Raw genomic sequence first — 20,658 nt, 5'->3', positions numbered from 1 at the left:
TCCCTTCTCTGTCCTCGCTGCTGCAGGTGGTCAGCCCCCGACTCCCCCAGCCCAGTCTCTGAAACACCCCAGAGTCCTTCCCCTCACCTGAGCACCGAGCTCTTTGCCTCACCGCACCCATCCTCTACACCGGTGGGCTATACAGCTCTTTGCCTGTATCGCTCTAGTGTTAAAAGAAAAATTGTGGTGAAACAAAAATCTGCAAAAGAGAACATTTTAAAGTGATGAGATTTAAAAAAAAAAAAACCAGAAATAGACATTCTGATATTTTCTCCTTTTATTCCAGGGCTCTGTGCCCACTTCAATAATCTTTCCTTTATCCATCTGCCCCCTTCTTCACTGAATGTTTTAGGAGCCCACCCCCACCCCACCTCCATAGGAGGCTTCCATGGTGGCTAAGTGGTAAAGAATCTGCCTGCAATGCAGGAACCACAGGAGATGTAGGTTCGATCCCTAGGTCAGGAAGATCCCTTGGAGGCGGGGAGCATGGCAACATACTCCAGTATTCTTGCCTGGAGAATCCCATGGACGGTCCATAGGGTTGCAAGGAGTCCAACAGGAATGAAGCAACTTAGCATGCACACTCGCACGCCCCCTCTGTGGAGTGACACAGTAGTCGGTTAACCTGGTGCAAAAACAGAACGCTACCTCTTCTCTTTCCCGTGTCTTTAATGCCACCTTCTTCCCCCTCTAATCTGTCCAAGCTTTGGGCAGTGTTCTGTGGGTAGGATTTATCTTTGATTTTCAAGGGCCTAGGACACTTCACTGGCAAAGTGTGAACTTGCAGGCATACAGTTCATGCTCACAGCAGTCATCTGAAGTCAGGAAGGCCTGTGTGCAAATCCTGATGCCAGCGTCCTTCATGCGACCTGGGAAAATTCATGAAGTCATGAACTTAGTCTGAAGTTCTCCACAGGTGTAAAGTAGGGAAGGTAATAGTAACGTCTGCCTTGCTTGCTTTTTGCGAGGATTACAGATATGTTTTACCTGCTGGGCATGAAGTAGGTGTGGGGGCTTCCCAGGTGGCGCTAGTGGTTAAGAATCTACCTGCCAGTGCAGGAGATGCAAGAGACTCAGGTTTTATCCCTATGTCGGGAAGATCCCCTGGAGGAGGGCATGGCAACTCACTCCAGCATTCTTGCCTGGAGAATCCCATGGACAGAGGAGCCGGGTAGGCTGCAGTCTATAGCGTCCCAAAGAGTTGGATATGACTGAGCATGCACACGTGAAGGAGGTGATAAATGAAGCTCTACTTACTGCAGCTGTTTTTGGCTCTCCATTCATGCACAACTTCCCTGTGCGTGACTCTCCACTTTCTCTGCCCCAGGACAGCTAAGCAAGATGTGGACGATGAGTACAGCATGCAGTACAGTGCCAGAGGCTCCCAGTCCTACTATACCGTGGCCCACGCCATCTCCGAGAGGGTGGAGAAGCAGTCGGCCCTCCTCATTAATGGAACCCTGAAGCATTATCAGGTAACTGATGTGGTAACTGTGTATTCTTGGTAACACAGGGAACTGTATTCTTGGCAAGTTGCAATCTGTTACCTAATTTTGATTGGATATGTTGTGTGCATGCTAATTGCTCAAGAGAGTTGATGATGGTAGGCGTCTGGGGTTAGATTCTTTCTTTTTTCATTTTTGGCCATACTTCATGGCATGTGGGATCCTAGTTCCCCAGGCCAGGGATCAAACCCATGCCCCTCTGCAGTGAAATTGTGGAGTCTTAACCACTGGCCCACCAGGGAAGTCCTCATATCGCTTCTAGAGTAGCAGTTCTCTCTGCTGTGCCTGTAACTCTTGTTTAGAGCGTTCCATTTTACCTTCTTCACTAAGGCGTTTACCCATTTTCCCTTTTATGGTTTTGGGATGAATTGTTTTCAGAAATCCTGACTTAACCTTTGCAACTGTTTTACCCATGGATCTCTTCAGAAGGGAAAACCCAGCCACTTTCTATGAGTACAGGGAACATCTGTGTCCCTTTTTGAAGTAAATGAAGTATATTTCTTCAAAACTTTCGGTGGTAGCTATAGTTTAACATTATGAATTCAGCCACCTAAGAATTGCTGTCTACAACATTTACATGCTTTTTTTTGGGGGGGGGGACACAGTAAAGGGGTGAGCATCCATGCTTTGATGAAAACTAGGCTGTAAACATGGAGAAGACAATGGCACCCCACTCCAGCACTCTTGCCTGGAATATCCCATGGACGGAGAAGCCTGGTAGGCTGTAGTCTATGGGGTCGCAAAGAGTCGGACACGACTGAGCGACTTCCCTTTCACTTTTCACTTTCCTGCATTGGAGAAGGAAATAGCAACCCACTCCAGTGTTCTTGCCTGGAGAATCCCAGGGACGGGGGAGCCTGGTGGGCTGCTGTCTATGGGGTCACACAGAGTCGGACACGACTGAAGTGACTTAGCAGCAGCAGCAGGCTGTAAACATAACGGATGTTTCTTTTGACCTGTCTGTAATGAGGTCAGCACCTGTCTTTTACCTCCTTCCGCTTCATAGTATTTTCCAAAGTGTGTTCCTTGCAACATTTGTCCTGTGAGATAGACCCCAAAAAGAATGGGAAAAATGGGTTCTGTGGTTAAATATTAATAAATATGGGAAATACTATCAGCTGTAACTTGGATTACTGTATAATTTACTATTCCAAAGTTGGAGATGTATAAGAATGAACAGAGGCCCTTATAATTGATCAGAGGTGTCATCCAGGACTTTCAGAGCCAGTCAGACGTCTGAGCACCCTGGCAGTGACCCCTCTTGGTAGCCCATGCTGTGCATCAGCAACTCATGACTCTGCAAAAATAAATGTGTCACGCATCCGTATCAGCATCCTACAGTGAAATGAGTTTAGCTTCGTATTGCCCAAATTTCTCTGGCCACCAAACTGTCTTTTCGTATATCATATTCCTCTTCATATCCTATAAAATTAGGGTCCTTTGGAATACACTTTGGGAAGTACTAATGTGGTCAAAACTTCATTCAGGTTTTTCCATAACATCTTATGGATATTATGGAAAACTTAAACAAGCTCTTTGACCAACCCAATATACACCTTTGGCCAATAGCTCTCAAACTTTTGGAACTTGAGTCCAGGCTCCACTGAACTCTGAGAATGCAGCACTGTGTTGGTTGCCATTGTGTGGAGGTGAAGAATACAGCTGCTGCTGCCTCAGTACTGCCGTGATTTGTGTTAAAGCACCAGCAGTTTATACCCACTACTGCTTTTGCGTCATCAATGCAAATGTCAATGCAATATAAAAGACAGATGATGCCTTAGTGTTAATAAGAAAATAATTTTGATCTTGTGATCTCCTCAGAAGAGTCTGGAGACCCTCAAGAGTCCCTGGAGCACAATTTGAGAACCAGTGCTCTGGCTGCAGTGAGGTCAATGTTCTCTCCAAAGACCATGCTAGTTTCATGAAGTTCAAAGTTGTTGTCATCTGATTTGGCCTACCTGATGTAGATAGGGACTTGGAGTTGGTTCTGATGACCTCCTGTATGTCTGTGTATGGAAAGTGCATTCTTTAGATTATTCATAAATAACTTTTAAAGCCGCATTGATTTCCTTCTGCCATCTGAGAACTTTTTAAGTATTCTTCATCACTGTCTTTTCAAACCTATCTCCTCCTCTATGGCCTTCCTCCTCTGCTGGCTGCTGTAAGATTTCCTGAACATGCCTCACTCTGCCCCTCCTCTGGTTTTTTTTTTTTTGCTTCATAAAGTTTCTTATTCCTGGACTCTGACTACCCATGTCCACCTGATGAAATCAATTTCTGCTTCTGTTTTACCTGGGATTAAAACAGATGCAAAATTCAGCCCCTTTGCCAATTTTCATTAACAAATAGAGAAAGAAATCCACTCCCATGGAGTGTCTAAATGTGTCTGGCATTTAGCTGACTCCTAAAGGTCGGGTGGTCTCGGGGTCACATTGCAGGCGTGCAGCTCCTCCCACTGAGCACTCTGGGTTCCCACCATTCCTCCTCTGCCCCTCTCTCTTTTGCGCATCCCCTGAGGGCCTCTTTCTGTTCTTCTCATCTCTCGGTATTACTGCTGTTCTGCAAAAACCTTTAGGATGATTCAGAATCTTGCATGGTACAAGGCACCCCAAGAAGCTTATCCAAGTACTTCTTCAAACCATTGTAGTTGCTCATCCCAAGAAAAATTCTGGTCTATACAGTTTTATAAATATGACATTCGCACTGCCAACTGCTTCTTGGTGCATGAATGGCCTATTGGCTTCTCTTTGTAAACTTCAGAAGGGAGGCATGCATCTTACATATGTAGATATCCATGTGCTGTATCTCCTTGCCTGGTCCTTTCACAGAATCACCACTTAATAAATATTGAAAATGGAAGAATCACTTTTCTTGTTTTTACATGAAAGAAATGAAAATTAACGTTTCCCTAAGCGTAACTTCATTAGCAAGCTAAATTGACTGTAGCAATTACACACACACACAGACACACACAGGTGGTGCAGTGGTAAAGAATTTCATGCCAATGTAAGAGACACAAGAAACGCAGGTTTGATCTCTGTGTCAGGTAGATGCCCTGGAGGAGGAAATGGCACCCCACTCCAGTGTTCTTGCCTGGAGAATCCCAGGGACCGGGGAGCCTGGTGGGCTGCCATCTATGGGGTCGCACAGAGTCGGACACGACTGAAGCGACTTAGCAGCAGCAGCAGCAGCAGGCTGTAAATATAACGGATGTTTCTTTTGACCTGTCTGTAATCAGGTCAGTTTCATGGACAATTCATAGACAGAGGAGCCTGGAGACTATAGTGACATGGGGTTGCAAAAAGCTGGACATGACTGAGCACACATGCATATGTATATATATATAGAGAGACAGAGTTAATCCTCTCATTTAAACTAACATCTGTGATAACGGTGGTGGAAGGGAGTTGGTGGTTGGAGAGGAAAGTTGGACAATTTTGTATTTTCACCCACTCTTTCTTGTGTGTAACATGGGAATCCAAAGCTGTGTCTCTGGTGCTGTGCTTTTGTACTTAACTGTGCTGAAGGTGGTTCCTGGGGTCAGCTGCCTTTGGGGAGCACCTGCATTGCAGAGTTCCCCTGTGAGGCCTGGGAGCTTTCTCCGCCAGCAGATGCCCCTGGCTCCGTGATCACTCTGCTACCTCACTTGAGGGGACCCCACCCCCGAGGGGCTGACAGGCTCTTATTACCAGGAAGGCTGTTTCTAATGACCTGTGATCTCCATGCCCAACCTGCCTTCTGGCTTGTTTTTCTTTAATTCTCACATTGGCTTTTTGTTCTTGGAGTGGTTAGAATGGATTTTCATTTGGGTTTTCTTCATCTCTAATAATTCTAGAATGCCATATACTGTGAAATGCTAAGTAGGGATGAACGGTAAAGCTGCTTAAAATCCCCCCGGAGTGCTCCAGCCCATCACTTCTAAATCTGATTAGCACTCAGCACCTGCCAAGCAGTGGGGCGATTACAGGCTCACAGTTGAATTTCGTTTTGTGCTGGTGCTTCCCCCACGTTCCTACTGCGGGAAATCCGACGTACAGCACGGAGGAGTTAAGAAGTCGCAGCCCCACTTGAGTTGTATTAGTATTAATTACCTGTGCAGATCTTGGATAATTGAAGCAATTACTCTTCATTTCAGCTCCAGGGCCTGGAATGGATGGTTTCTCTGTATAATAACAATTTGAACGGAATCTTAGCTGATGAAATGGGGCTGGGAAAGACCATACAGACCATTGCACTCATCACTTATCTGATGGAGCACAAACGACTCAATGGCCCCTATCTCATCATTGTTCCCCTTTCGTAAGTAAAGCCATTTATTCTGCAGTTATCTTTCTTTATGTTAGAGCTTGCCCTATTTGTCATCTGTCATTTAAGGCAGAGTTGTAGCCTGTAGTGGGATTATCAAGAGCATATAATCTGGATTTAGATGTTTCATTTCCCACCCTGTCTCCCACCCTGGCCTCTTTGATTGGCTACATAAGCACAAAATGAAGTGATTTTTTCCTAGCCCGTCGTGTTGTTGCAGTCTACACAGCCTGCACACCGCATAGTGGGTCTCATTCTTTATCACACCTGAAGTGGCTCATGAAGCTGAAAGTTTTGATTTTTTTAAGATTTCCTATTTTTTTCTTATGTTTCTAAAAGGCTACATATATTCAAAAAAATGTATATTCTTAGATCTTCCTTTACTGTCCCCTTTAAAGCAGAGTCTAAATCAAAATCCAGACTCTGAACTTTGTATTGAACTGCCCTCAGTACTGTGGTTTATCTGCAGTGGTGATGCCGCTTTGTCAGGACAGGTCTTCACTGTTTTCCATCACATTTCCAGTGCCTTGTCCACTGCGTGGACCTTGCGGGTTTTGAGTGGACATACCTGCAGGAAGGAATTCCTGTTCAAAACTACCCTCCTTGGATGGGAGTGCATCTGACTGTGGTGTGAGGTTGCACACAAGTGCAGCCTGTTCACTGAGGTCCTCTTCTAGATCTCACTGCTCATTATGGACTTGGACCTTGAGAAAAAGTAAAACTTCTGTTTTAGTGTTTCCTTCAAATTTTGCCTAAATGAGAATTCTTCACAGACCTCTTAAATCCATTTTATTTGAACTCATAGTACTTAGACATCCTTTCCATGTTATCTACATCTTGAACATGTATTTTGCTTTTTATCTATATTTTGCATGTTCTGACTCATAGATTACATTGATGGCTTGGGGGATTTTTTTTTTTTTAAGACATTTACTATTTTCCCCCTGCTCCCTCCTGGCAGATTTATTTAGTATTTTCATGTGCTTTTATCATTTTTTTTTCCTGACTCAAATTTCTCTGAATTTATATGGCTGTTTTTAGAGTCCCCAAATCACTCTGGTAATTGCTGTCTTTCAGTATTAAAAATAAGATGCTTTTTTGTCCTCTGTGTTTATGCATTCTTTAATTTTTTTTCCCTCTCATGAGATTTCTTATGAATCCTCAAACTTGTCACGCTTTGTGGCACTTGTTTCTAACTTATCTCGTATTTCCACACCTTTAAAATGAATGTGTAGTTGAGATATTTTATATTCTCTGTCCTCTTTCAAGGTGAGGCCTGAAAGTGAATGAGAACATCTTTTTAACCACAGACTTTTATACAAACATCTCTCTGTATTTTGTTTTGTTCTACAGGACTCTATCTAACTGGACGTATGAATTTGACAAATGGGCTCCTTCTGTGGTGAAAATTTCTTACAAGGTTTGGAATGCTGTATTTATATATAAATGTGGAAAAGCAAAAAATAGACCCTATTTTCTTCGTTCCTTGTGCACATCTGTGAACTGTATTTGGTTGTAAAGTTTTGTCATGTACATCATGTACTAAACAGTGAGAGTTAATCATCCCAAGAAGATTACTGTAATAAACCATAATTACTTTCAGATAGTGAAATGCAGAAGAAAATTGTTAATTATCATATTGCGAGGTTTCTGATGAGAGTAATACAAATGACAAATATCGCATATCCCGCATGCCAGCACCATGCCCACTGTTCCTGCAAAGTTAGGCAATTACCCAGACAGCCGAGCGCCGGCTGGACGCCCCTGTAGAAATGGAGCCTTTCAGCAGAGCAGCGGGTTCTCTGCTACCTTGGGGTCACCATAATTTCCTTTTCTCTCCCTGCCCTCCCTTGGTCTGCAGTGGGAAAGCCTCTCCACAAGAGTCTGAAAAGTACCCAGACGTGGGCAATTTTCCCAAGTACATTCCTCCTGGATAATGGATCTATATATGATAATTGCGTGTACGTGCAGTCCTTGGTCATGTGTCTGGGCTCCATTAAGCCACGAGTGGTGAGAGACAATGCACATCTCCTTCCCTGGGGTAATATAGATCTGTATTTTCTTCCCATTCAGGGCACCCCTGCCATGCGTCGCTCTCTTGTCCCCCAGCTACGGAGTGGCAAATTCAACGTCCTCCTGACTACTTATGAGTACATCATAAAAGACAAGCACATTCTTGCAAAGGTATGTTTAAAAAAATTCTTTTGTCTCGAATTATGGACCATCGCAACTGGAATGTTAAAATATTCCCCAAATTATACTCACTACTATAATTTGCTCATTAGATGACTGCCCTCTCCCTCTCTCTTTCAGAGTCAGATATATTTTGGTCATGGGTTTTTAATTTTATGTATGCTGTTTTCTGTTGCATGTCAGTGATCCTGGGACTCTTACCTATCCTGTTGTAGTTAATGAGTTTACATCTCTTAAAAGAATTTACCTGGGTTCCTTCTGCAACTCTTTTTCTCTCCAACAGCTCTGAACATCGTGCTTGTGGAAGAAATAATTGTTTTTGTTGCCCTGGGATATTGTCAGCAGCGGAACTTCATGCCTCTTGTGTCTTTGTCTCTCCAGAGATGAGCAGGCATCTCTCCATATGGTCTTCTCCATATGAACGTTTATCCAAGCTGTAGCTTTTGTGCTCTCCCTGTTTTATGTTGATTTCCAGTGAAATAATGGGCTATTCTTGTTTGGATGACTCTGGGTTGTTTCCATGACTATATATTTGGAGTCGGGAAAGAGTTGTTTTCTACCTGCGACCTACATATCTGCTAATTTATAGGTCTTAAACTGTCCGTTAGCCAAAAAATAGAATCTTTTTTTCCATTTATGTCATCTTGCCTCCAAATATATTCATGTAGAACGATGGGAGTAGTTTCTATCATGGAGCAAGTAGGAGAACTTCATTTTTTTTCCTTTAGTAATTTCTTTTACGCTCTGGTGTTTTGAAAGCATTATAATCTGACACTAAGTTATGGCCAGAACTGAACAGAATCACTATTTCTGGGATCTGTTCAATCTCTGCATTAAACCTTTGCCCTGGGAACAGAGAGTTCCCTTCATGGCGTCCTAGGAAATACATGAAGGAAACGTGCTCCCAGGGGAGGTTTAATAATCGAGACGGCACCAGCAACAACGCTGTGAGTTCGTCGTCTTCACACTCTGAGATGGATTTGGCAGTGTCAAAAATGACATGTTTTCAGTATAACTGTGGGAATGTGTGTGTACATTTGAGATCCTTTTAAGAAAATTTGTATCGTGTGTTCTGCATATGCATTTCAAAATTCATCGGAGACGCCTGGTAACGAGATGTATTGCCTTTGTTTCTAGAGAAATGAAAATCTGGAAAGAGGTAGTAGTTTTTTTTGAGTGGAAGACCTAATTAGCAGTAGATCCGATAGCAAAATTATAGACCTTCGATTCCTTATTATTTTATAGGCTAAATTAGGCAGGAAGGTGGATTTATAATATTGATCAGTACATTTTTATCTTCTGGCCTCTTTTATTGGTAAGTTTGGGACAATTGATTGTACAACTTTAATTATTCTTAAGGAATTTTCTTAGTGGAGGTGGGGGAAGGGTGGGGGGGAACCCCAAAACACCTCTGGTAGTTTCTTTTACCTGGACATCCCTTTCTGAGTGATGTTTTATTCCTTTTCCCCTGATTTTCCTGGTGCTTCTACTGAGGAAGGCGAGACTTCATAGAATTCTTTGCTTTTCCTTCCTAAGAGCTTTGCAGTGGGATCCAGGGACATCTGAATGCCAGATGCTCTTCTTGGCCATTGCCACTGTTTTGTGGGGATTGGATAGGCTTTGTGGGTTATTCCTCATTGTTCTCACTTTGAGAAACGTGACCTTGGAGGGGGCTGAAGGATCAGATGTGAGAGGGGAAGGGGACTGTGTGTAGACTTAGAAAGGGAGATCGTGTCATATGGTCATTCTTTATTTTTGAAGTGACAGTCATGCTGGAGGAATATATTGTGTTTAATTCTGAAGTTTTGGCATAAACAGAACAATGCTATTTTAGTACCGCCCTCTCTGCCAGTGAGTCTGTCCTTTCATCTTAGACGTCTTGAAACCGGGGTCCTGGACCTGGCAGGTATGGACCTGGCAGGTCAGGAATCCGTGTGAAGTAAGAGAGTCCAGGTTGCTAGATCTTCTAATGTTTTAAAAGACGCTGCATGTCCAGATTTTTAGGTGAAATATTCCAACTTTGAAATCTTAGCAACTAAGTTCAAATTAGAAAAAAAAGAATAGGAGCCAAGCCCTGAAGGTAGTAGTCAGCCGAGGTAATAGAAAAAGGGCATGAAGCCAGAGATCTTCTGCTATAGGTACTGGCTGACGTCGTCTTGGAGGAATCAGTCATTAACCTCTGCTTCAAGTGGGGAACTATATTCTGTACTCAATGAGCAGTGGTTATGTAGCCTTTAAATCTGGCAGGCTGTCATGACAGAGCACTGATAGAAGAGGTACCGGATGGGAAGACACAGGAGCTAGTCCTGGCCCGATCGTTTCTTTCTGAGCCCTAGTTGCCTTCTTTGTGAAAAGGTACTTAGGGATCGCATTTTGTTATTTCATCCCATCATTGCATGGTGCGTGACATGACCTGTCAGGTATAGGACATAGACTGCTGAGAGTCGTTTATGCTGAGGAGTATCATGCCACAGCCTGGACCAAGCATGAGCTCTTTGGTTTTCCACATCACCACTTGCCTCTCGGGGATACTTGTGTTTCCCTCGCTCACCACGTTGGTCCTTCCTCTTGCATTACAGATCCGGTGGAAATACATGATAGTGGACGAAGGCCACCGCATGAAGAATCACCACTGCAAGCTGACGCAGGTCCTCAACACGCACTACGTGGCCCCCAGAAGGATCCTCCTGACCGGGACCCCACTGCAGAATAAGCTCCCGGAACTCTGGGCCCTCCTCAACTTCCTCCTCCCCACCATTTTTAAGAGCTGCAGCACATTCGAGCAGTGGTTTAATGCACCGTTTGCCATGACTGGAGAGAGGGTACTGGCCTAACATTTATTTTCCCCGCTGCATGACAAAGAAATGAAATGACAGGACCTAAGGCTGAGACCACAAGGTGGCTTACGGTGTTGTAAAATATCAGGAAGCCAGTCAGTGGGTGGGTGTGCGTTCACTCCAGGGATATTTTTCCATCCTGAGAGAATGGATCCAGTAATGGGTAAGTGATCCTAGGATCTAGGGTGTCCTAATCCCATTGTCTTTCGCCATTGTGGTAGCTAGGCCAGCAGAGGGTGTTCCTGACCAGTGGAATGCTTAAATGCTGTGGACCACAGGGAGGATAGATACAGAGATACTTGTTCAGTCTGTAACCACAGCTCAACCAACCACATGTAAACCTTGAAAAAAAATATTTTCTTGTTATAAACTTGGGCTTCCCCTTAAACCATTTCCACATTAAGAGTTTGTGTGTAAAGCCAAACTAGTGTATAGTTATTTTCTGTATGCATCGTTTTCAGATTTTAGTGTGAATCTCAGTTTTGTGCATATATAAATATTCTGCAAACCTTGGAGTAGCTGTTTTCAAATTTCTTATTATTATTCCTTTCTCTGCCTTCTCTTAAAAACTCATTTATTAGAAACAGGAACCTGTCCTTTTGATTAGTGATTTCTTAAGTATAGGAATGAAAAAGCACTTAAAATGCTTTATGGATATTTGTGTTGGAACCATTTGCCCTTTAATTTTGAGGTATATTAGAGGTACCCTTGCTGTTTGTCAGGAATTCATTGGCTTGCCCATTTGAAGAAGGTAACATCAATCAGCTCTGCCCCCTAGAGGTTAGTGGAGGAAGGTGAAAGAGAACGCAGAGCATTTACAAATAGGACTGAACTTGACACAGTCACAGCAGAGCAGAGCAATCAGGTAGAGGGGCTTAGCAACCCACCAGCATAAACTGTATTTATTCTTGTTCTTTGCATGTTCAAGCTCTGTACCGTTCATATGTTTCTGCATCTGAGACAAAGTTAAGAGCCCAACTTACTGCTTCAATTTTAAGTGCTGTGCTTAATCGCTTAGTCGTGTCCGACTCTTTGAGACCCCATGGACTGTAGCCCGCCAGGCTCCTGTGTCCATGAGGATTCTTCAGGCAAGAATACTGGAGTGGACTGCCATGCCCTCCTCCAGGGGATCTTCCCAATCCAGGAGCCGCACCCAAGTTTCCTGCATTGCAGGCAGATTCTTTACTAGCTGAGCTACCAGGGAAGCCCTCGATTTTAAGTAAGAACACATTAACTGTTACCCTTTCACTCATGTTCAACCTCAGTCTTCAATCAGCCTTTGTCACAATCATATCCCATCCAATTCTGAGCTGTTAACACTCCCAGTCTGAAACTGGTGGCTCTGAACTCTTTTCCATAGAAGTCAGCATTCAGACAAAGACATCTGTTTATAGGCTGTTCTGTTACAGCCTGGTAGGCAGGTGGGAACAGAATTCTGAGGTGTACATGACGGGTATAAACCTGGCCTTAATGCACATAAAATTTCAGACATATATTGAAACCAATAATAAATATAAAGAGTTATTACATGAAATAACCGTAAAAAAAAAGGATCAAATTCATCTAAGGTTCTCTTGCAGGTGGACTTAAATGAAGAAGAAACTATATTGATCATCAGACGTCTGCATAAGGTGTTGAGACCCTTCTTACTGAGGAGACTGAAGAAAGAAGTTGAATCTCAGCTTCCGGAAAAGGTATGTTACAAATTCAAAAGTTGTAATTTATTCCCCCTGCCGTTATATTCAAATTACCTGCCCCTGAAATGGTGTTTCTGAAATAGCAGGCTTGTGTTTTAGTTCCAGGTAACTGGAAAATATCTTAAAGGACTTTTTTGTTGTAGTTGTTAGAGAGAAGCTGGAGGGTTTAGTGTAGAGAGAGAATGGAAATTTGAACATTTCATCTTGGTTTCCAAAAGTTTGGGGACAGATATTTGAAAATTACCAAATCCCTGTCATTACATTTTAGCTTTAACTTACATTAACTTAACAGTACGTGAATAGACATTCTATTTTAACTTTAGAATTTTTTTTTTTTTAATTTTACTAACCTTGTTGAGTTCACTCTTACAGGCGCCATAAAAGTGTTCTGCTTTAAGCCACATAAGGCTATGAGTTCGGGGCTTGTATCCTTATCAGAAGGCCTAGTAAATGCTTGCCACATTTCCCAGAAATGTGTTCAATGTTGGATGCTTGGGATGTCACTGTTCTGATAGTAAGTGAAAAATAGGGTTCTTATTATAGATACATCATCTAATTAAGATTCTATGAACATCTTAAGCAAATATTTTTCAGATTCGTTTTTGGACACTGATTTTTCAGGGCTTTAGGATGTCTTTTTGAGCCCTTAGCGCCACATTTTTGGACTGGATTTGGGTATTAGTTTAATATGTTTCTCATCATATTTTGGAACCGCTAGAGTTCTAAACACTGGAATTCTGCGTTTCATTTTCTTACAGATAGATTATTTGGCATTGCGCACCGTTTGCCGCATGAGTTAGTTTGATGTAACTTTTCTCTTTAGAGGAGCCAATTCTGAAATGTGTGTTTTGCATCATTGTGTTTTTCTGTGTAATGACTCTCTTTTTTGGACGGATTGGTTCATCCTATTCATTTTTAAGTGGGAGCTGGCAAGATATTGTACAAAGTTGATTACTTTACTAAGAGAGAATTTTGTCCCCTAATCCCCTATCTTTAGTAGTCAGAGAAAAATTAAATATTAACACTGTTCTTATACCACGCTTATCATAGTGAAAACCCAAATATTTAAGTATTTTATTTTGCTAGTGAATGCATCTTGGGGATTGAATGCTGTCAATATTTCTTTGACTTCTTATGGTCTTCACATCTTTGGATAACCCTCTTTCTGTTCAAGGTGGACCTTATTACTGAATAAGCTGGGGAATGGGTACAATGGTCATGTAGCTTCCTTTACTGCTGCTGAGATCCCGAACTTACAGAAATGAAATGTTAAAGATTTTAATTTTCCCCATTCTTCCTTTTGTTTCTTTAGAAGCAACAAATACAATAAAAGATAATTATCCGAACTTACTCATTTATTCATCCCATAAAACTTCTAAATCTTGTTTACTGATTTCCAGGACTGGCTAATATAGATAGATTTAAAAAATATTACAAGTTGAAAGTATGTCCTGTTTTTAAGAAGTCCATTTGATTAAAATATAGACTTTTGCAGCATAAGGATCATGGGATGATTGGTTATATCACAAAGGAATTCCTTACTTTACTAAAACATTTATTTCATGGCTCTTTTCACAAGAAAACTTCCTGAATATTGATAAATTTTTTTTTAAAAATTAGATTTTGAAGAGCATGTTTCCTGCATGAAGTACACTTGTACTCTTTAATACCCAAATTTTTATATTTGAGGTATATTAAATACCCATATATATATATACCTTGTTTGCATTTTGAAAAATTGCATTTTTTTTACAAAATGAAGGTTTGTGGCAACCCTGCCTCAAGCAAATCTATTGGCACCATTTTTTCAACAGTATTTGCTAACTTCATGTCCCTGTGTCACAAATTTTGGTAATTTTTGAAATATTTCAAGCTTTTTCATTATTGTTAAATTTGTTATGGGAATCTGTGGTCCATGATCTTTGATGTTACTATTGCAAAAAGGTTGTGACTCACTGAAGGCTCAGAGGATAGCATTTTCCACAATATGAAGTATTTTGGATTAGGGTATGTACAATGTTTTTTTAGACACAGTGCTATTGCACACTTGATAGACTGTAGTGTGTAAACATAACTTATGTGCACTAGGAAACAAAAACGTTTATATGACTCACTTTATTGCACCCTGTGTGTGTTGGCCTGGAACTGAACCTGTGCTATGCCCGAGGTGTGTCTGTTTAATCTATGGATAAGCTACCTTTTCTGGAGGTAACCTGGTGGAGTGGAAATCATGGGCTCTGCCTGTCAGAGTGGACCTGGGTCCCCACTGCATTCTCTGTCTCTTGCTAACTGTGTGCTCTTGGCATGTTACTTAAACCAGTGGGTCTCAGTGTTCCCAGCAGTGAGCTAGGAAATAGATAATACATGCTTTATAGAAGAGGATTAAATGGATGCAGTACTCATAATGCAATGCCTGGCACGTGTTAAGGCTCAGCTGATGACAGCTGCTGCTCCCAGAGTCCTTACTTTCTCTATTGCACCGCTGTTTCTATTACTGACTTTGGTTCTGCTTTCCTGTTCTCATCAAGTTTCTCGGTGTCCTCTGGTCCTGGCATTTTACCATCACCCTTTTAAGGTGATGAACTAATCCCTTAGCATGTGTATGTAGCTATTGTTAATGTGGTTTGGCCAGTGTCCACTCTTTGATCTTTCTACCTTGCTAGGACTTTGATCTGGGGAAAATCTGCCATCTAAGTGTTATCCTTGGGGGTAAGGAGCTTTCTTCTGCCACCATCTGCTTGTAGCCACAAACATGTATGTCTTTCTCAGGCTGTATAAAGAATCTAGAAAGGCGTTGTGGCGGATGGCCGCAAAAGGCTAAATCTTTTATGGAAGCAACGCTCAAATGTTTCCATGAAAAAGAATCAATTATGGAAGTAGATTTCCATTTTACTTTTTAATTTAAATATAATAAAATACACTGTTCTTTGGTATATAGATCTGAGTTTTGACAAATGCAGTTACGTTAGAGTGAAGTCACTCAGTCGTGTCTGACTCTTTGCGACCACATGGACTGTAGCCCACCAGGCTCCTCCATCCATGGGATTTTCCAAGCAAGAGTACTGGAGTGGGTTGCCATTTCCTTCTCCAGGGATTGAACCCAGGTCTCCTAGTTACATTAACTGCATCACAATCAAAATACAGTACAATTCTGTGTCCCCGTACCCCCCACCCACCCAGAATTCCCTGGTGCTGTCACTTTTTAGGCATGCTCTCGCTTTGCCCTCAGCCTCTTACCACCGATGGTTCATCCTCCATCCTCATAGCTTTTTGTTTTCTAGAATGTTTTAGGAATAGAATCAGACCATATGTCCCATCAGACCTTCTGCCTGTGGTTTTTCATTCAGCATAATGAATTTGAGAAACATCCAAGGTGTTGGATGTATCGGTAGTTGGTTCATTTTTATTAGTGGATAGTATTCTATTGCATGGATGCACCAGAGTTTGCTTATCAATTTAATTGTAGGACATTTGGGTGGTTTATAGTTTTTGACAGTTATGCTTGTCTGCTGTGAACATTTGTGTATAGGCTTTTGTGTGAGCATAGGTTTTCATTTCACTTTAGGAAGTATGTAGGAGTGGCTTGGTCATATGGTAGATGTGTACATAACTTTGTAAGAAACTTCCGTATGGTTTCATGCCATAGATTTCAGAACCCGGGACTTTAATAAATTTAATATTATTGTTTGGAAATCTCAATACACAAAGTGATAATGTATCACACACAGTCATCTGGGTTTCCTATTCTAATAATACATCCTTTTGGAAGGGAAATTATACATGAGGACTTGTGTTTAGGGAGAAACTATGAATAAAGGTTGAAAGCTTTTCCCGGGTTATATAGGAGGAGGGTCTGGGCCACTGTAACCACCTGATTTGGCTCCTTGAAGGGACCATTTTGATCATTTACCAATATAATGAGTCTTAGGAGGTAATCTGTCATGTCCATGAGGTTGGCACCCCAGTTTTACATATCCTTTGAAAATAATAGTCCCAGTGGCCGTCATAAGCCTAACCTGGTGGGACAATCATCCTTATTACAGAGTCATATATAGATTTTATTTCCTTCAGCATCAGCCCACTTTGAGGAACTTTCAGATTCATGCTCTAGTCAGGGGCCGTCAAGGTTTTTGGAGATGACTCAGACCCAACAGCGTTTGAGATGGTGTGATTCTTACAAAGGCTTCCCTCGCCTCATCACTGTCAGTCTGCCTTTTTCTTGATGCATGGTTCTGACGGCTTGCTCTGTGCGCTGCACAGCACTTGGGTGGGGGTGGGAGGTGCAGGAACTTTACCAGAAATTGGAGGCATGGCGTGCAATGTCGCCGAACGATGGCATGACAGTGAAAGGCAGCGTCACCCACCCCATCAGGTTGAGGGATCCAGGCATTCAAGCGCTTTAGGACAGGGGTCTCCAGAGCACACATGGGTATATGGATGTGTATGTATGTGTGGGGTGCTTACTACTAGTCCACTGGGGTGTGGAAGGAAGATTTTAGAGCTCCTATTTATATTAATTTTTCTCCTAAAAATTAAAAAAATACGGTTTTTTGATTTAACATGCAGACAGACACTGGTACCCATGTGGTATATATGCCTTTGTCACAGAGTCCATCAGGTAACTGGCCTAGACTGTGTCAGTTATCCCGGGGATGGGGAGCATGAGGGGGAGCACCCCCACCTGGGACATCGGTCATCCATCCACCCTCACAGTTGGGTTCTTTTGCTTTCTGCCTGTTGTGAGCATTGTGGGTTTCCCATATCCAGATAAAAGAATTTTAGGATGATCTCATTTTAACTAAACTGTAACACCCCTGACCTTCAGGATGGATGACAGACTTTTAAAAGATTCTGCCCAGGATCACAGGTTGAAAACAAGAGAAATAATGTACGGGTAGGTGGACAATGGGAAAAGTGCAGACCTGCCACCTCTCCTGTTCCCAGTGTGAATTTTCACCAGCCCCATTATAGAGTGAACAGGGTACATGCGTGTTAAATCACTTCAGTTGTGTCTGACTCTTTGCTACCCTATGGATTGTGGTCTGCCAGGCTCCTCTGTCCATGGGATTGTTCAGGCAAGACCCCTGGAGTGGGTTGCCATTTCCTCCTCCAGGGCATCTTCCCCACCTAGGGATCGAACCCTCATCTCTTGTGTTTCTTGCATTGGCAGGCGAGTTCTTTTACCACTAACGCCACCTGAGAAGCCCATAAGGAAGAAAGGTCCTTGCCATAGGAGAGTCAGTCAGTGAGAAATCCCAGTGGATCAGGGTATAACTGGCTAAAAAATCAGATGTCATCACCTTGGCCCCTTGAAATGTAGATGTAAAACAAGTGCCTAATATTGACCCATGTCCTAAAACTAACTTGTGTTTTGAGGCATTAATATTAGTTCATGCATATGACTCATAAATAAATATATGGGCATGTATTCAGAAGAGGTACATTAACATGTATTCTTGGTAAGGGATTGCCATTAAAAAAGCTTAATAAACACTTGTTTGTGAGAAATAAAAAGGAAGATTGACTGATAGGTGTAGTGATCAGGGGAGACCTTACTAAGAGCCCTCAGGAAGAGTTAAGGTTTAGAAAGGCAGCCCTAAGACTATAGGAAGATACAAAGACAAAACAGCTTGGACTTGTTGGGGGAGTTACGAGGAGCAAACGTAAAACACAGTTGTGAAACTCGGGATGGTGATTTTGATGATGCGTATCACACCAGCGTCTGTGACCCCCTAGTGGTGTGAGGAAGGAGGGTTGAGTGGAGGTCCCCTTTCTACAGGAGCCGTCAGGTCCTAGGGACGAGCTCACTTCTCTGCTGACTTGGCCCCTGTGGGGTTGTCTGGCCTCCCTGTCTGCATGACATCATCGTGCATGCCTCGTTCCCACGCTTCCTCCCATCCAGCTCTTGGCAGCAGCTAACTGATGAGAAGGAGGTTGAGGGTCCCAGCCTCTCATTTTGGATCTGCCATCTCCTAGTGCACTTAAAGCTTGCCTCAGCCGTGCTTCCCACTTTCAGGAAGGTGTGCACAGGCTGGTTGGCAGTGAGGCCCAAGTGAAGATGAACATCAGGGCAGAACTAGGGAGCCTGAAAGTCCTCTTGGTTATGTTTAGTGTAGAGCTTAAGAAAGTGCAGGCTGGTTTGATCCTAACTGGATCATTGAATAGCTGCATCATTTCAACCCAGGCACCTAACATTTCTGATGCTCAGGTTCCTTATCTGTAAAATGCAAACACTACTGAATTTAACTCTGCCCTACAGCTCTTATATGGTAAAATGGGAGAAGGCACACCAAGCACCTTTGCATAGGGCCTGGTCCATAGAAAGAGCTCAATAATATTAGCCCTCGGTGTCATTTTTATCATTATGGTTGCAAAGTCTGAAGTTGTTTAATATTTTCTTCACCATGATCAAGTTACATGGAGAGTTAACAGCACTTGAGAAAGTCAAAGTACTTTAAAACATGCCACGATCAAGTCTGTAAAACACAAAAGCCATATTAAGTGCATGCTTATTTATTAAAACTTGGAGATGTTCTTCTTCTCTGGCCAAGAAGGTCATTAAAAACTTTATGGCGGGTCACTTGTTTTTCTTTACTTTTCTGCAAAAGAGCTCATCTTTCTCTAATCTGATTTGCTGCATCAAAACAAGTGGCAAAATGCTATTAATTGCGGTTCCAGCTGGCCTGACAGACCCCTTCTAAAGCAACAGTCAGATGAATATTCAACTTCTCTTCATCTGTGACCTCCTCACTCTGGTCCTCAGAGCTGAAAATAACCTGATCACTTTTAATCAGTTTGTTAAACATTAGGCAGCTTGCTGATTTACTTTTAATCACATTCTGCAGATTTCTAGGCATTAATCTGATGTTTATTATGAAAATTACACATTTGTATTCTGGAGATTTTTTTTCATAAAGAAAAATAATAATAGGAAATAATCAAGGCAGACTGCGTGCATTAGGAGTGTGTGAGAAGTATTGCAGGTGGGTGCGAAAACACCCACACGTGAATTCTCTTTCACAGTTTAAAACCGGATTTTTCCGTTGTTTCAAGTGGAAGCACACAAGGCCTTGCCTCTAAAAAAGATGGTCATAAAGCTGCGTTTAACTGTGGGCTCACTCCTCTGCTTTGCCTACTGTTCCCACAAGTAGTATCCTCTCACCCTTCAAAAGCAGAGGGTAGTTACCTACAGTCAACCTAGGTGCTTAGGAATCTCTGTTCAGGATCAGAATTGAGGGAAGCCAGCCACACAGGACCATTTAAAAAGATATTTTCCAAAAAAAAAAAAAAAAAATCGGAGGATATTGGCTGGGTACTGTTTTTCCTCAAACTGTTCTGTTTGTATGAAATAGGGTATAGTTGGGAAGCAGAGGAAATGCATATATATGTAAAAGTGAAAGTTAGTCCCTCAGTCGTGTCTGACTCTTTGCAACCCCGTGGACTGCGGCCGGCCAGGCTTGTCTACAGAATTCTCCAGGCAAGAATACAGGAGTGGGTTGCCATTTCCTTCTCCAGGGGATCTTCCCAACCCAGGGATCAAACCCAGGTCTCCCACATTGCAGGCAGTCGGACTCTACCGTCTGAGCCAGCAGGGAAGCCGTGTATATATATATACACACACTCTGTATTGAATATCGGAGAAGGCAATGGCACCCCACTCCAGTACTCTTGCCTGGAAAATCCCATGGATGGAGGAGCCTGGTAGGCTGCAGTCCATGGGGTCGCTGAGGGTCGGACACGACTGAGCGACTTCACTTTCACTTTTTACTTTCATGCATTGGAGAAGGAAATGGCAACCCACTCCAGTGTTCTTGCCTGGAGAATCCCAGGGACGGGGGAGCCTGGTGGGCTGCCGTCCATGGGGTCGCACAGAGTCGGACACGACTGAAGCGACTTAGCAGCAGTATTAAATATATATGAACTTGAACAGTCTGCCAGCCTCTCTCTCTCTCAAATGTGGAACAAGTCAAGAAATTTCAGGAAACATGACCCTGGCCTGAGTGACATATCACCTTTTGCAAGTCCCTCCCCTATAATGGTACCTTGAGCAGTGATAACTGTGGGCTCCTCCATCATGCCCCCCCAGCCCCCCCCCCCAACCTCCATGAATCCAAGAAGCAG

At 42.7% G+C, this 20,658-nt stretch overlaps 1 protein-coding gene across 11 annotated transcripts in view; it reads left to right on the top strand.

The window, feature by feature from the left end:
- The window catches only part of SMARCA2 (SWI/SNF related, matrix associated, actin dependent regulator of chromatin, subfamily a, member 2), a 179,665-nt gene that overhangs the window by 62,833 nt on the left and 96,174 nt on the right, over positions 1–20,658 (top strand). For all 11 annotated transcript variants that reach the window (XM_015472482.3, XM_005209984.5, XM_059889213.1 and 8 more), the window contains 6 exon segments: positions 1,328–1,475; positions 5,641–5,804; positions 7,164–7,230; positions 7,884–7,994; positions 10,583–10,825; positions 12,421–12,534. In XM_015472482.3, coding sequence (XP_015327968.1) covers positions 1,328–1,475; positions 5,641–5,804; positions 7,164–7,230; positions 7,884–7,994; positions 10,583–10,825; positions 12,421–12,534 — 847 coding nt within the window.

The sequence above is a fragment of the Bos taurus genome, chromosome 8, assembly GCF_002263795.3.
Source record: "Bos taurus isolate L1 Dominette 01449 registration number 42190680 breed Hereford chromosome 8, ARS-UCD2.0, whole genome shotgun sequence".
Taxonomy (NCBI): domain Eukaryota; kingdom Metazoa; phylum Chordata; class Mammalia; order Artiodactyla; family Bovidae; genus Bos; species Bos taurus.
The sequence above is the reverse complement of the archived record's forward strand: the minus strand, read 5'-3'. Positions and strand labels throughout refer to the sequence as shown.